The sequence below is a fragment of the Salvelinus namaycush genome, chromosome 4, assembly GCF_016432855.1.
Source record: "Salvelinus namaycush isolate Seneca chromosome 4, SaNama_1.0, whole genome shotgun sequence".
Taxonomy (NCBI): Eukaryota; Metazoa; Chordata; class Actinopteri; order Salmoniformes; family Salmonidae; genus Salvelinus; species Salvelinus namaycush.
Window position 1 is genome coordinate 6,529,075 of NC_052310.1, and position 14,726 is coordinate 6,543,800.

General features: G+C 44.9%; 1 protein-coding gene across 1 annotated transcript; it reads right to left on the reverse strand.

The window, feature by feature from the left end:
- Positions 1–3,073: 3,073 nt before the first annotated feature.
- Positions 3,074–14,274, reverse strand: LOC120045418 (butyrophilin subfamily 1 member A1-like). The gene is made up of 8 exons (XM_038990298.1): positions 14,212–14,274; positions 13,903–14,001; positions 13,558–13,665; positions 13,275–13,388; positions 12,210–12,350; positions 11,029–11,080; positions 3,758–3,784; positions 3,074–3,660 (listed from the first exon to the last, which is right to left on the reverse strand). Exons 1-8 carry the CDS (start codon positions 14,272–14,274, stop codon positions 3,074–3,076), a joined length of 1,191 nt encoding a protein of 396 aa, XP_038846226.1.
- Between the last annotated feature and the right edge of the window lie 452 nt (positions 14,275–14,726).

The window sequence follows — 14,726 nt, forward strand, 5'->3', positions numbered from 1 at the left end:
TTGTGTTGAGCCACAGATCTGGGGAAGGGTACCAAAACATTTCTGCAGCATTGAAGGTCCCCAAGATCACCGTGGCCTCCATCATTCTTAAATGGAAGAAGTTTGGAACCACCAAGACTCTTCCTAGAGCTGGCTGCCCGGCCAAACTGAGCAATCAGGGGAGAAAGGCCTTGGTCAGGGAGGGGACCACGAACCCGATGATCACTCTGACAGAGCTCCAGAGTTCCTCTGTAGAGATGGGAGAAACTTCTATAAGGACAACCATCTCTGCAGCACTCCACCAATCAGGCCTTTACGGTAGAGTGACCAGACGGAAGCCACTCCTCAGTAAAAGGCACATGACAGCCCACTTGGAGTTTGCCAAAAGGCACCTAAAGACTCTGACCATGAGAAACAATATGAAATCAAGATTGAACTCTTTCGCCTGAATGCCAAGCGTCATGGCTGGAGGAAACCTGGCACCATCCCTACAGTGAAGCGTGATGGTGGCAGCATCATGCTGTGGGGATGTTTTTCCTCGAGGGATAGATGAACAGAGCAAAGTACAGAGATCCTTGATGAAAACCTGCTCCAGAGCACTCAGGACCTCAGATTGGGGCGAAAGTTCACCTTCCAACACGACAACGACCCTAAGCACACAGCCAAGACAACGCAGGAGTTGCTTCGGGACAAGTCTCTGAATGTCCTTGAGTGGCCCAGCCAGAGCCCGGACTTGAACCCAATCGAACATCTCTAGAGAGACCTGAAAATAGCTGTGCAGCAACGCTCCCCATCCAACCTGACAGAGCTTGAGAGGATCTGCATAGAAGAATGGGAGAAACTCCCCAAATACAGGTGTGCCAAGTTTGTAGCGTCATACCCAAGAAGACATGAGGCTGTAATCGTTGCCAAAGGTGCTTCAACAAAGTAAAGGGTCTGAATACTTATGTAAAATTGCTAAAAAACAGTTTTTGCTTTGTGATTATGGGGTATTGTGTGTAGATCGATTAGGGGGAAAAACTATTTGAACCACTTTAGATAAGGCTGTCATGTAAAGAAATGTGGAAAAAGTCGAGGGGTCTGAATACTTTTCAAAGGCACTGCAGGGAAGCAAACTACCGGTAATTTACCAAAGTTACCGGAATTGTTGCGAATGGTATTTATCAGGCAATCTATGGTAATTTATACTTTAATATATGTATTCATATATAGTGCGCATTTTGTACATCTGTGTCCATATCGTCCATTAGTTTCTAGTGGTTCAAGAGAAAAAAAGCCTAATTAATGAAAAATTAATCTAATCAACAATGGCATTTTCAATTAAGGCCTAGATTCAATCCGATCAAGCGTTAACACGGCAGTAGCGTTGGAGCTGTCAAATCGGTGAGCAGCTGTTCGAGATCATTGTCACCAAGCCACACCCATCCCACTAGGTTTAGAAGTTCCGAACGGGAAAGTCGAGGCTATATAGAAATAATGACGCTCAAACTAAAAATCATTAAACAAAATAATTAGGATTTCTATGGTGTAGATTACATCTCGCATTCCAGTGTTCAAACTTGTTAACAAGGCTGTATGGGATTTCCCTTAATGCAACTCCATGCAGCCAATGGAAAAGTCCGCTTTAGGTAGGCCGTCACTGTAAATAAGAATTTTGTTCTTATTAACTGACTTGCCTAGCTAAATAAAGGTTCAATAAAATAAAATGAAGGTATTTTGCCAGGAGCCGCTTGTGGATTTGACAGCTCTAACGCAGTTCCATTTCCGACCCGAGCAAAACAACTGCTGTGTGGATGTCGGCTAAAGCGGATCTTATCTAAAGCGGATCTGATCTAAAGAGGATCTGATCTAAAGCGGATCTGATCTAAAGAGCCCTAACTCTTCTATTTACTTTTTTCACAACTGCCACCAGTTTGGCGCCCCGAAGCATTAACAACAAAGACATAAACGTGTGTAAATAATATAAAGCATATTTAATGCTGAAACCCTCATATTGTACACCAATGACATTCACTAATTTGATGGGTTGTAATTTAGGATAATGTTTTCAATCATTTTTTAAAATTTTAAAATCATCTTATTTTATTATTTTACATGTGATAAGGCCCCTCAGAGGCCAGAAATAATTACAGACACCTGTGATAATCTGAAGTACCCATAAAAGCCACTAGATGTCATGTGATAAATTCCATTAAATTCCTGAAAGTTACAAAAAAGTCTGGTAGTTTACTGGTAGACTTTGAAAGTTACCAGTAATATACCCCGCCTTTGAAACCCTAATGCCACACCTTCGTAGATGAGAAACCGACAAATATCTTGAGATTTGTCTTAATTTATTGATGACTGAAAAAAAGCATTGTTATCACACCATTACACACACTGTCAATATCAACCGTACCTTCCAAAAACATGCTGAAACACGTTATGAGACTCTGGCAAGCTGGACAGTGGAATCAGAGAGGAAGAGAATCAGAGGATCAGAAAATCAAAGAATAAGAGAATGAGAGAGGAAGAGAATTAGAGAATCAGAGAGGAAGAGAATCAGAGAGGCAGAGAATCAGAGAGGAAGAGGCAGAGAATCAGAGGAAGAATGAAGTACTGCATGCTACTCTCTCTACCGTCCCTTTATAGACTGTAAACCCTAGCTTTCTGTCTGTCTGTCTGTCTGTCTGTGTGTCTCTGTCTCTCTCTGTGTCTGTCTTCTGTGTGCAAGCTCTTGCTGAACTAAATATCAACTCCGTCAGATCTTTGGGTAATTTGGGCAGCACGTTCTTTTACAGTTCCTTTGTACCTTGAAGTACTGTGGCATGAAGGCAATGTAATAAAAAGTATAACAGGGAGGAGGTAATAATTGTTCTTCAGCCCAGGTCCTAAGGAGTGCATGCATTTGTTCCAGCCTTGTTTTAACACACCTGAATGAACTAATGAACTAATCATCACACCATTGAATCAGGTGTGATAGTGCTGGACCAGAACAAAAGCCTGCACTCTACTAGCCTGGAATTTACACTGAATTCCGCTACATTTAGAATATTCCGTGTGGATTCCAGGCTAGCTCTCCAGGACCAGGTTTGAAGAACGCTGTAATACGTTATCACCAGAGACAGGGTCCAGGGCAGAGGCAGGGTTCCCTGGTCTGTGCCGGCCTGATCACCAGATCCCTCACCACATCTACAGTCCCAAACACGGGGAACAGTCTCTCTGTGAAGGTCTCGTTGTACGTGTAGATGTGGGACCTCTTCTCCACATCGTAGAAGGAGAGCTGGCCCTGCTCATAGTCCAGGTAGACCCCTACCTTCCTGGGGACCAGCATCTGGGCCAGCGGCGTGGAGGGCACCGTCAGCGCCTTGAGGTCTGAGCCCCTCTCCAGCCTCAGGGTGAGGTAGCCCGTCTGTGTGTTGAGGGGACTGTAACCCTTCCTCTGGGCGGAGCCTTTAGCCACGCCCAGCCGCCAGTCCCGGTCGCCCACTTCGACTTCCCAGTAATGGCGCCCGGAGATGTAGCCCTCGTTTCCCAGAGCGCAAAACCACCAGCCGTCGAAGCCGCGACTACAGTTAGGGATGTCTCGCCGCTCCAGGCCACAGCGCATGCGCTTGTCGTCATCAGAGAGGAAGAGGTCAGGGTTGGCTGTCTTGGGGTCAAGGGTCACTTCCTCTGCAGCATCACAGATCCAGTTCCATACTGAGATAAAAAGTTGTTGTTAGAGTAAGAAAAGGGATGACTGTATTTACAGTTTCCTTTACTCCTCAATAACAAATCCATTATGAGCTTCACATACCATTGTGGGGAATGTAGCGGGCTGCATCTGAAAGTGTCAACAAAACTGGGGTTAAAATACTGTCAAAAGTTCAATCTTAACCCATTTTCTGTTACTTAACTGCCAAGTAGTCAGGCATGTTTGTTCCATTCCGCTCCTTTCATTTTTCTTATCACTTCAAGTGATTCATCAACCATCCCGGAAAACATGCCCACATTGGCACGATGTGGGCCCAATGGCTGCGGACATTAAGCCGATCGGCCTTGGCTCCACATTGGTCCCCAAGGCATTGGCCCAGCGTGGGCAGCCCATATCTTGTGAGGGCAGCCCTCACTTTGTCTGAAATAATATTTTCCCAGCAAACATGCCCGCATTGGCATGATGTCAACCCGACGTGGGCAAAAATAATGGCCCCATTTGGGCTGCCCACCCTATGCCAATTTATATGGTTTTATCCATTATTTAATATGAATTTCTGTATTATTTATTTATTATAATTCAATGCATAAATGCATAAAATTGTGGCTGGTGTGGGCTAGCCTGTGTTGGGCTGGTGTGGGCAAGCCTGTGTTGGGCTGGTGTGGGCTAGCCTGTGTTGGGCTGGTGTGGGCTAGCCTGTGTTGGGCTGGTGTGGGCTTAGTGTGAGCTAGCCCGTCGCTCCAGGATTCCGTGATTCTACAACAGCAAATAGTTTTGCAAAATCAACAATTCCTTGCATATTATATGAGGTGAGGGCTTACAAATTTGACCAATCACCACACTATTTACGCATAAAACAGACAAATCATTGTAATATTATCATATAAAACTGACCGATCACCACAGTACAAAAAGAGGGCTCAAAATTTCAACCAATCACCGCACATTCCCCGCATTATACGATTCTATCAAGCCAAACATCAACAAAACGTTTTCCCTTTTCAGCACAATTTTGCGACATATTGCATATTATTGGATGAAATCATTGCATATTGTCATGCGAAATGTCAGAATTGCAAGAGCAAAATCAAGCATTTTTGCTCGCAAATATTTGACAAAATCCAGACGAAATCCTGAGGGACTGGCTAGCCCGTGTCAGGCGAATACCCACATGGGGCCAATGGGGTCATGTTTGCTGGGATGTCACACTAATAGCTATGAAAGGCTGACCGATTGATTTGCCCATGATAAATTCTATGAATCTCATGGGATCTCTTGAGCACTGATTGATTATTAGCCTTAATTTTACTTAGTGGCATAATCAGCTCTCATTGTCACAATCAGCTCTCATTGTCACACAATGACACACCTGTGATCTCCAACATCGCTCTGTCACTGATTGCTGTAACACTTGTGTAAGGGCAAGATTCAATCAGATTTGCGCTGGCCGTCACCTACAAAGCTGTTGTTTTGGCGGTGTCAGAGTTGAAACTGCGTTAGAGCTGTCAAATCCAGAAGTGGCTCCCAGCAATGAGGGGGCTCGATTAATCTAGGCACCCGTGTAGGCGTGATTTGCATTGGGTGAAAGTTGATTGCCTACCGGGAGTACCGACAGCGAAGTTGGCTCAAAACAAAAGTAACGTAATTAAACGTGTTGTAAATAGTAGGAGTCTGTGTTTTTCCATGCAAAAATGATTGCTTTTGATAAAAACCTTAAAAGATTTTAGAGCAACCAAATGATTATAGATGACGTCCTACACTGTCTGTCTTCCCAATTCAAACTACTTTGAAAATTCTAGTGATGTTACGTTTAATGTCGGAGCTCTGAGGCATGCCTTCCCAATGCAAACTACTTCGAAAATTCTAGTGATGTTACGTTTAATGTCGGAGCTCTGAGGCATGCCTTCCCAATGCAGGCATGTCTTCCCAATGCAAACTACTTCGAAAATTCTAGTGATGTTCCGTTTAATGTCGGAGCTCTGAGGCATGCCTTCCCAATGCAGGCATGTCTTCCCAATGCAAACTACTTCGAAAATTCTAGTGATGTTCCGTTTAATGTCGGAGCTCTGAGGCATGTCTTCCCAATGCAAACTACTTCGAAGATTCTAGTGATGTTCTGTTTAATGTCGGAGCTCTGAGGCATACGTCAAAATCGCTAAGCAGTGTCCTTCAAAGCAGCACACAATGTCTGTATCACTTTATCAGAAGCACGTGATCAATGACGTCCGAAGCTTTGTTTTGTTGAACAACGACCTGATTGGTTTGGTATAAGACAAAAAGGCTACACTGTGTATGCGCTACAGGGTGTGGGACGTCATCTATAATCATTTGGTTGCTCTAAAATCTTTTAACCAGCAGGTGCCACTATTGTACACTGTTGATCAAAGCCTCGAGTAAGGAACCTATTTTCGACACAATTGTCTGGAAAACCTTAATGCTTCAGGAAGCTTAGTTTCCCCATCACCAGAACATTTTAATATGAATTTTATGGAAAAGAGATGTATGTTTCTGGACGATGCACCATGCTGCTTTGTTGACAAAATGACCGAGCGGCTGTTTGATTTGAGAACGATGCTCCTCCCTCACCGCTTTCACCCGATGACATGAAGGGCCTTTGCCCGGTTCCCCACGACTCAGCATAATCGAATACGCCCATTATACCTATTGTGGACATTGCCATTGGTGGCACGGAGTCGCATTTAGAAATTCTATGCAACCGTGTTTACAAGTTTGAACACTGGAATGTAATCTACACCTTGATTAGGCTTATAGAAATCGTCAGTATTTCGTTCAATGATTTTCATTTTGATGGCCATTATTTCTATATAACCTATACCCTTCTCATTCTGACCGTCTAACGTGCTCCCGAGTGGCGCAGCGGTCCAAGGCATTTTGCCAATTGGACTGGGCACCTTTACTACACGCAACCCTATTAATCAATAACGGCTGGTCTGCCGACGGAACCGCATGAGGAGCCTCTGCACGAGAAGGCTACAACAGACTTCTTCCGTCGCGACGTACCTCTAAGGCCCTTCTGCTAGCTTGCTATCCCCGGCCCGCTAGCTGTCTGAATCGCCGTGTCTCCAGCCAGCTTAACTACTCACTGGACCCCTATGATCACTCGGCTACGCATGCCTCTCGCTAATGTCAATATGCCTTGTCCATTGCTGTTCTGGTTAGTAATTATTGTCTTATTTCACTGTAGAGCCTCTAGCCCTGCTCAATATGCCTTAGCTAACCCTTCACTTCCACCTCCCACACATGAAGTGACATCACCTGGTTTAAATGATGTTTCTAGAGACAATATCTCTCTCATCGTCACTCTATGCCTAGGTTTACCTCCACTGTATTCACATCCAACCAAACCTTTGTCTGTACATTATGCCTTGAATCTATTCTATCGCGCCCAGAAACCTGCTCCTTTTACTCTCTGTTCCGAACGTACTAGACGACCAGTTCTTACAGCCTTTAGCCGTACCCTTATCCTACTCCTCCTTTGTTCCTCTGGTGATTTAGAGGTTAATCCAGGCCCAGCAGTTCCAGCTCCACTCCCATTCCCCATGCGCTCTCATTTGTTGACTTCTGTAACCGTAAAAGCCTTGGTTTCATGCATGTTAACATTAGAAGCCTCCTCCCCAAGTTTGTTTTATTCACTGCCTTAGCACACTCTGCCAACCCAGATGTCCAAGCCGTGTCTGAATCCTGGCTTAGGAAGACCACCAAAAACCCTGAAATGTCCATCCCTAACTATAACATTTTCCGACAAGATAGAACTGCCAAAGGGGGCGGAGTGGCAATCTACTGCAAAGACAGCCTGCAGAGTTCTGTCATACTATTCAGGTCTGTGCCCAAACAATTCGAGCTTCTACTTCTAAAAATCCACATTTCCAGAAACAAGTCTCTTACCGTTGCCGCTTGCTATAGACCACCCTCTGCCCCCAGCTGTGCCCTGGACACCATATGTGAATTGATTGCCCCCCATCTATCTTCAGAGCTCGTGCTGCTAGGTGACCTAAACTGGGACATGCTTAACACCCTGGCCATCCTACAACCTAAGCTTGATGCCCTCAATCTCACACAAATTATCAATGAACCTACCAGGTACAACCCCAACTCCATAAACACGGGCATCCTCATAGATATCATCCTAACCAACATGCCCTCCAAATACACCTCTGCTGTCTTCAACCAAGATCTCAGCAATCACTGCCTCATTGCCTGCATCCGTAATGGGTCTGCGGTCAAACGACCACCCCTCATCACTGTCAAACGCTCCCTAAAACACTTCAGCGAGCAGGCCTTTCTAATCGACCTAGCCCGGGTATCCTGGAAGGATATTGACCTCATCCCGTCAGTAGAGGATGCCTGGTTATTCTTTAAGTGCCTTCCTCACCATCTTAAATAGGCATGCTCCATTATTTATTTTTTTAACCAGGAACAGATATAGCCCTTGGTTCTCTCCAGACCTGACTGCCCTTGACCAGCACAAAAACATCTTGTGGCGTACTGCATTAGCATCAAATAGCACCCGTGATACGCAACTTTTCAGGGAAGTTAGGAACCAATATATACAAGCAGTTAGGAAAGCTAAGGCTAGGTTTTTCAAACAGACATTTGCATCCTGTAGCACAAACTCAAAAAAGTTCTGAGACACTGTAAAGTCCATGGAGAATAAGAGCACCTCCTCCCAGCTGCCCACTGCACTGAGGCTAGGAAACACTGTCACCACCGATAAATCCACGATTATTGAGAATTTCAATAAGCCTTTTTCTACGGCTGGCCAAGCTTTCCACCTGACTACCCTTACCCGGTCAACTGCCATGCACCCCCCAAAGCAACTCGCCCAAGCCTCCCCCAATTCTCCTTCACCCAAATCCAGATGCCTGATGTTCTGAAAGAGCTGCAAAATCTGGACCCTTACAAATCAGCCGGGCTAGACAATCTGGACCCTCTCTTTCTAAAATTATCTGCCGAAAATGTTGCAACCCCTATTACTAGCCTGTTCAACCGCTCTTTCGTATTGTCTGAGATCCCCAAAGATTGGAAAGCTGCAGCGGTCATCCCCCTCTTCAAATGGGGAGACACTAGACCCAAACTGCTACAGACCTATATCTATCCTACCCTGCCTTTCTAAGGTCTTCGAAAGCCAAGTTAACAAACAGATCACCGACCATTTCGAATCCCACCGTACCTTCTCCGCTATGCAATCTGGCTTCCGAGCTGGTCATGGGTGCACCTCAGCCACGCTCAAGGTCCTAAACGATATCATATCTGCCATCGAAAAGAGACAATACTGTGCAGCCGTATTCATCGACCTGGCCAAGGCTTTTGACTCTGTCAATCACCACATTCTTATTGGCAGACTCAACAGCCTTGGTTTCTCAAATGATTGCCTCGCAACTACTTCTCTGATTGAGTTCAGTGTGTCAAATCAGAGGGCCTGTTGTCCGGACCTCTGGCAGTCTCTATGGGGGTGCGACAGGGTTCAATTCTCGGGCCGACTCTCTTCTCTGTATACATCAATGATGTCACTCTTGCTGCTGGTGAATCTCTGATCCACCTCTACGCAGACGACACCATTCTGTATACTTCTGGCCCTTCTTTGGACACTGTGCTAACTAACCTCCAGACAAGCTTCAATGCCATACAACTCTCCTTCCGTGGCCTCAAACTGCTCTTAAATGCAAGTAAAACTAAATGCATGCTCTTCAACCGATCGCTGCCCGCACCTGCCCGCCCGTCCAGCATCACTACTCTGGACGGTTCTGACCTAGGAATATGTGGACAACTACAAATACCTAGGTGTCTGGTTAGACTGTAAACTCTCCTTCCAGACTCATATTAAACATCTCCAATCCAAAATGAATTCTAGAATCGGCTTCCTATTTCGCAACAAAGCATCCTTCACTCATGCTGCCAAACATACCCTCGTAAAACTGACTATCCTACCGATCCTCGACTTTGGCGATGTCATTTACAAAATAGCCTCCAACACTCTACTCAGCAAATTGGATGCAGTCTATCACAGTGCTATCTGTTTTTTCACCAAAGCCCCATATACTACCCACCACTGCGACCTGTATGCTCTCGTTGGCTGGCCCTCGCTTCATACTCGTCGCCAAACCCACTGGCTCCAGGTCATCTACAAGTCTTTGCTAGGTAAAGCCCCGCCTTATCTCAGTTCACTGGTCACCATAGCAGCACCCACCCGTAGCACGTGCTCCAGCAGGTATATCTCACTGATCACCCCCAAAGCCAATTCCCTCTTTGGCTGCCTTTCCTTCCAGTTCTCTGCTGCCAATGACTGGAACAAACTGCAAAAATCATTGAAGCTAGAGACTCTTATCTCCCTCACTAACTTTAAGCACCAGCTATCAGAGCAGCTCACAGATCATTGCACCTGTACATAGTACATCTCTAAATAGCCCATCCAACTACCTCATCCTCATACTGTATTTATTTATTTATTTAGCTCCTTTGCATCCCAGTATCTCTACTTGCACATTCATCTTCTGCACATCTACCACTCGTGTTTATTTGCTATATCGTAATTACCTCATCACTATGGCCTATTTTATTGCCTTACCTTCCTTATCTTACCTCATTTGCACACACTTTATATATACATACTTTTTTTCCTACTGTATTATTGACTGTATGTTTGTTTATTCCATGTGTAACTCTGTGTTGTTGTATGTGTCGAACTGCTTTGCTTTATCTTGGCCAGGTCGCAGTTGTAAATGAGAACTTGTTCTAAACTAGCCTACCTGGTTAAATGAAGGTAAAATAAATAAAAATACAATTTTAATTGCATCTCAGTGCAAGAGGCGTCACCGTAGTCCCTAGTTCGAATGCAGGCTGCATCACATCCGGCCGTGATTGGGAGTCCCATTGGGCGGCGCGCAATTGGCCCAGCGTTGTCCAGGTTTTGTCGGGGTAGGCGATCATTGTAAATAAGAATTTCTTCTGAACTGACTTGCCTAGTTAAATAAAGGTAAAAAAAAATAAAAAATGTAATAACGAGAGTGGGATGGGTGTGGCTTTGTGACAATGACCACATGAGCAACTGCTCACTGATAGGACTCCGGCACCACCAAAACACCTGCTATGCTGGCGTCATCTATCCCCGGTTAACGCCTGATCTGATAGAATCTAGGCCTTCTTTCCATCACACCGACAGCGTCATTGCATTTTGGTACACCAGAAATGCATTTATTTCCAATGAAACGCTGCGTTTGCCTTGTGAATGTTGAACTTTTGTTGCACTCATATCCAGATGATGATGCTGCGTACTATTTGGCGCAACGACGCTGTCGGTGTGATCGAAGCATAGCGCTTTCTTGATGACTTCAACACCTCAAAGCTCTACACACCGCTCTTCTGACTCCTCTGTTTTCTGATCAGCCACTGTTTGGTTACGTCCTCCTGCAAACACAGAGGAAAGGCTTGAGTGAGTTTATCTGTGTAATGTGTATCTAATCATGCAGATTAATTGATGAATAATTAATCAGTTAGTTTACATTAACAATTGAGTCATTTAGCAGACGCTGTTACCCAGAGCAACTTACAATTACACACTACAAAATGAGGGTTCCTCAAGGGTTCTTTGGGAAAGTGATGGTTCTATGTGGAACCATACTGACCCAAAGAAGCCCTCCAATGTTATTTGCAGTTCAAAAAAGGGTTCTTTCCTCTTTTAGTGATAATTAGAATGTTTTGGGGTGTGGTTTGTGCACAGCTCTTTTTGTGCAACCGTCAGTGAGAGTGTCATTCCAGTTTATCTAATGTGTTGTGTTATATTGGTTTATGTCATGTATGTCGATGGCCAATGACAAACTTATGTGATAGACTCATGTATGGTCTTGAGTCAATTGAGAGTGGTTGACTAAATCAGTAGTTCTCAGTTCTCTCCTCAGGGACCCTGCCGTTCCAGAGCTAGAACACCTGATTCAACTTGTTAATAAACACATTAATAAAACCTATGGAATTTAACAATATAATATGACTGTTAAAACCAGAATAAAAACACTATGGTTCTACAACGAACCTTGAGAGGAAGGAAGGTTCTTTATAGAACCATCATCTGTAAAGGTTATATCAGGAACCATAAAAAATGGTTATATTTAGACCCAAAAAGTGTTGTAACCATAGTGGATCCCTTTTTGGTGCTATATAGAACCTTTTTTTAAATGGTTCTTTATAGAACCTTAGGAAAGGGTTCTTTATAACAGCATACAGGTTCCATTTAGAACCTTATGGGCATGGTTCTTTACAGAACCTTCAAAAAAAGGTTCCATATAGGACCAGAAAGGGTTCTGCTATGGTTACAAGCCAAATAACAATGTGTTATTTTTTACAATTTGGCACTGTATAGAACCATTTGTTTTTAGTGTGTAGTGCATTCATCTTAAGATAGCTCAAAAAGACAGCTGCATATTACAATCTCAATAAGTAGCTGTCAGAAAATTCAGTGCAAGTAGGGGGGAAAAAGTTTCAGTTCAAGAAAGGCAAAGCTGTTATTATTGTTTTGGTTCAGTCATAGAAACACACACACCTTATCAGGGCTGTCTGCACTCAGCAGCACCCACATGACCAGCTCCATGGCTGGGAGAAGGTTCGGCAGACGCCCCCTCCTCCACTGGATCTCCAGATCATCCAACATCATCAACACGGGCTCACCGGGCCAGATACTGGGCTGGAGGGGGAGGTCCATATGGTTATTACTTTATATAGTAACAAATGAAAAGAGGGAATTAGGACGGAGTCTTCCATTACTGGTCCATACTGCAACATAATAAGTCCATCATATGCACACTAATGCAACACAGGAGACTGAAGAAGGGAGGATGAGGATGAGCTGTTCCTTAATCACAGAGGAGAGAGAGAGAGAGAGAGAGAGAGAGAGAGAGAGAGAGAGAGAGAGAGATGGAGAGAGAGAGAGAGAGAGAGAGAGAGAGAGAGAGAGAGAGAGAGAGAGAGAGAGAGAGAGAGAGAGAGAGAGAGAGAGAGAGAGAGAGAGAGAGAGAGAGAGAGAGAGAGATTAATATAGTAGGGTAGTAAACTCTTTAGTAATATTTTGGACACTTGGATTCTCTGCCTCTGACCTTATTACAGGGGCTGAGTCAATGGCTTACTAGTGCTCTTCCATGCCGTCCCTAGGAGGGGTGCGTCACATCTTGCCAGGCTTTTTTCGCTATACTCGACTTGAGTGGGTTGAGTCACTGACGTGATCTTCCTGTCCTGTTTTGCCGCCCCCTCAGACTCGTGCGGTGGAGGAGAGCTTCGTGGGCTATACACAGCCTTGTCTCAGGGTAGTAAGTTGGTGGTCTGTTGATATCCCTCTAGTGGTGTGGGGACTGTGCTTTGGCAAAATGGGTGGGATTATATCTCCACCCGGCACAGTCAGAAGAGGACTGGCCACCCCTCAGAGCCTGGTTCCCTTCTAGGTTCCTGCCTTTCTAAGGAGTTTTTCCTAGCCACTGTGCATCTGCATTGCTTGCTGTTTGGGATTTTAGGCTGGGTTTCTGTATAGCACTTTGTGACATCGGCTGATGCAAAAAGGACTTCATAAATACATTTAATTTGACTCTAGTGACCCAATCCCTCCCATGTTCCTTACCTCTGGTCTGTTTCTGAGCTTGTGTGTCCAGTCCATGATGACCCGTTTGTGGGTTCCGATGTCGTACTCTCCCCCTGTCTTCCAGTCCCTCTTCTCTGTCTGCGTGCTCCTCGGCTGCACAGTCAAAAGACAACGGAAAGAGGTCACGAAGTAAAAACTGCAATAATAAAGTCTCATAGAGGTCTAATAATAGTTTATCAACAAAGAAAAAGGATTAATTTAAAGGAAAAAAAAGGCTTTTTAAAGTAAAACTATCAAATAGATTTCAAACATCAGTGCTCACCTGGCCTCTCTTATCTAGCACGGCAGCCCACTCCACTATGAAGTGTCTACACATACTGGGAGGCCAGTTGTCTTCACCTGTCCAGATGTGGGCTAGGACCTTTGACCTCTGAGAAGATAATAGTAGAGTGAGTGTGGTTGTTTGCTTGCGTGTGTGTATGTGTCCGTGTGTGTCCGTGTGTGTCCGTGTGTGTGTCCGTGTGTTCGTGTCTGTGTGTGTGTGTGTTCGTGTGTGTGTCCGTGTGTGTGTCCGTGTGTGTCCGTGTGTGTGTGTGTGTGTGTGTGTGTGTGTGTGTGTGTGTGTGTGTGTGTGTGTGTGTGTGTGTGTCTTTGTGGATGTGTGTACCTGGCACAGTCTGTTGAGTTCCCTGGCCAGTTCCATTATGAACAGCTGACTCTCCACTAAAGGTTTTTTCTTCTCATCCGTCCCTTTCTTACGAGACTCCTAGAACAGAGGGAGCAATGGATGAGAGAGGCAAAGAGAGGGAAGGATGAAGGGAAAATGACCTTCATCAATCATGCAGCACTGCTACACAGATAAAGCACAGACGGGAAATGAACCAATCCTTTCTTTCTCTTGAGTACATCTTGACAAGGACAAACATCAGTGCTATTAAGGGGTGTCTGAGAATTGATAGGTGTCCAAGGGTCCTACCTTGAGGCGGATCTTGATTTTTTGGGCCGGCTCGATGAAGAACTGGAGGCACTCCTTCATCATCTTGGCAGCTGGGGGGGAGAGAATGGCCCTCTGGCACAGAGATACACAGCTTCAGTACTCTGGCACAGTGATACACAGCATCAATACTCTGGCACAGTGATACACAGCTTCAATACTCTGGCACAGAGATACACAGCTTCAATACTCTGGCACAGAGATCCACAGCTTCAATACTCTGGCACAGAGATCCACAGCATCAATACTCTGGCACAGAGATCCACAGCATCAATACTCTGGCACAGAGATCCACAGCATCAATACTCTGGCACAGTGATACACAGCTTCAATACTCTGGCACAGAGATCCACAGCATCAATACTTTGGCACAGTGATACACAACTTCAATACTCTGGCACAGAGATCCACAGCATCAATACTCTGGCACAGAGATCCACAGCATCAATACTCTGGCACAGAGATCCACAGCATCAATACTCTGGCACAGAGATCCA

Coding starts and splice junctions, on each gene's coding strand:
- LOC120045418 (XM_038990298.1), bottom strand. CDS start 14,274: ATGATGAAGGAGTGCCTCCAGTTCTTCATCGAGCCGGCCCAAAAAATC. Junction 12,351..13,274: donor AGCTCAGAAACAGACCAGAG/GTAAGGAACATG, acceptor CTCCCCCTCCAG/CCCAGTATCTGGCCCGGTGA. Junction 3,661..3,757: donor CCGCTACATTCCCCACAATG/GTATGTGAAGCT, acceptor TTTTTATCTCAG/TATGGAACTGGATCTGTGAT.